The following is a 1,901-nucleotide window of genomic DNA, read 5'->3' on the forward strand; positions in this document are numbered from 1 at the left end:
GGGGGGGGGCCTGTGCTACTCACCACTTATGTACTGCTCTGCAGCTGCATGCATGTGTGAGCATTTATTGGCCAAATAATCAGCCACATTATCAGAAATCGGCTTTTTTTGCCTAGAGTCAATTTTCTTTATATCGGTAATGATCCAATATCAGACCGATGTATCGGTATATATTGCAAAGAACAATTTTTCCAAGTATTTAGTTGGTCTAATAAAAGATATCACGTTTACCCAATGAACCTTGTCTGCCTATGTCCTTAGACCAACACCGCTACAACCAGTTGCCCTGTGCCATTCCCATTCATTTGTCCACTGAAAAGGCATCTCCTCTTGCTCCCCACCTCCCTTTATGATAAGGCTTCTCTCTCAGGATCTCTGGGAAACAGACATCATTAGAAAAGAACCTTGCAACAAGCTCCAAGGGATTCCAGAGAAGCCCTCTGGGTGCTGTTGAGGTAAAGGGGCTTCTACGTGGACAGACCCGATGTCAAGGGCAAACTCCACAACTTGTTCTGAGAGCATGGCTACTCTGCAGAACGATATGTGGACAGAGGGAACTATCGCATTGCTTCCCCAGATCCTATACAGGGCTTCACCCCCTCCAGGGGCCCAATCCAGCACACTGTTCTGAAGAGACACATGCACTTAGGGATATATACTTTGTGGGATACAAGCTATAGGTACTGGCCTTCCCCACACCCTCAAACGCTAGTGACTGGATGTTGTCCTCGCAAATTTAATATCTAGAGTGCAACCCTGGCACCATTATTAGTAGCAAGTGAGCTCTAGCTGAGAACCCTCTGCCAAGGAGGATTCTTTTTTGAACCAAGAGGGGGTTGTTGCAATTTTATGGCAACATAGATTCACGCTTGCAAAGGCCCCCTGAGAACCTGCACTATTTCTGGGACTAAGGGTGTGTTGTTTGCATGCCAGGACTGAGAAAAGAACTGGCTGTTACTTACTGTAGTAACTCTAAGTTACAGTTTGAATCCATCAGTCCCCGGCACAGCTGTTTTATTGCAGCATCTCCCAATTCATTGTTACTTAAATTCAACTCTTTCAGGGTCGGCTTGGCGCACAGAACAGATGTAAGCAGCTCTGCATTGTCCTTTGTGAGCTCACAATAGCTCAGTCTGTAAAGAAAAAAGGCTGTTTTTTCTCCATGCTGATACCGGCACCGTAAAAAGAGGGCAACCTCTGCCCTTCACTTTGCTGTTCTGAAACCAGTTAATGTACATATCAAAACTCCGCTGAGCCATTTCTATAGCAACACTCCCTGACACCCCAGTCGCTGACTCTGTATGGCAACTCTAGACTATTTTCAGGGAGCTCTTCTTGGAGACTGGTTTGAGGAATTCACAAGACTTCATGAAATTGTATGCAGGTTTGCTTACAAATTCCTGTATATTTTTGCAATTGCAAAAGAACTCTCCACCAGCACTCATAGAATACTTGTGAAGAGATCTGCTTTTCCTATTTGGAGTCTTTTAGTAAAAGGAGATCATAGCTTCCCCCATGAACAGACCAGCACTTGTGGTCATGGTCTGTACTACCTATCCTTAACCACAGTTGAATCCAGAGTTCCTGATCATTTCACATATAGAGGAGATCTCCTACTACTGATTAGTCACAGGTTTGCCTCCACCCTTCCATTGAGAAGGGACTAGATTCAGGGCATTTAATCCACCCTACAGCATATGTTGAAGGCACACCATCCATAGTTCTGCAAGAAGAAAGAATTGGGTTAATGGGCAGACAAGTAATGTAATTGCCACCCTGGGCAGAGACAAATTCTCTATAACCAATTAAATCCCAGCTGCTTCTGAACAAAGATACCGGTTAAAGGCACATTTGCCATGCCTATCCTTTAGACCACCCATCTGCCTAGCAGAAACTTTCCT

General features: G+C 44.7%; 1 protein-coding gene across 4 annotated transcripts in view; it reads right to left on the reverse strand.

Moving 5' to 3' along the window:
- LOC102380390 (ribonuclease inhibitor) overlaps positions 1 to 1,901 on the reverse strand; it is a 34,206-nt gene that overhangs the window by 7,205 nt on the left and 25,100 nt on the right. For all 4 annotated transcript variants that reach the window (XM_006019193.2, XM_025198586.1, XM_006019194.3 and 1 more), the window contains one exon: positions 963 to 1,133. In XM_006019193.2, the coding sequence (XP_006019255.1) occupies positions 963 to 1,133 (171 nt within the window). The remainder of the gene's footprint in view (positions 1 to 962; positions 1,134 to 1,901) is intronic.

The sequence above is a fragment of the Alligator sinensis genome, unplaced genomic scaffold (genome assembly GCF_000455745.1).
Source record: "Alligator sinensis unplaced genomic scaffold, ASM45574v1 scaffold907_1, whole genome shotgun sequence".
Lineage (NCBI taxonomy): Eukaryota > Metazoa > Chordata > Crocodylia > Alligatoridae > Alligator > Alligator sinensis.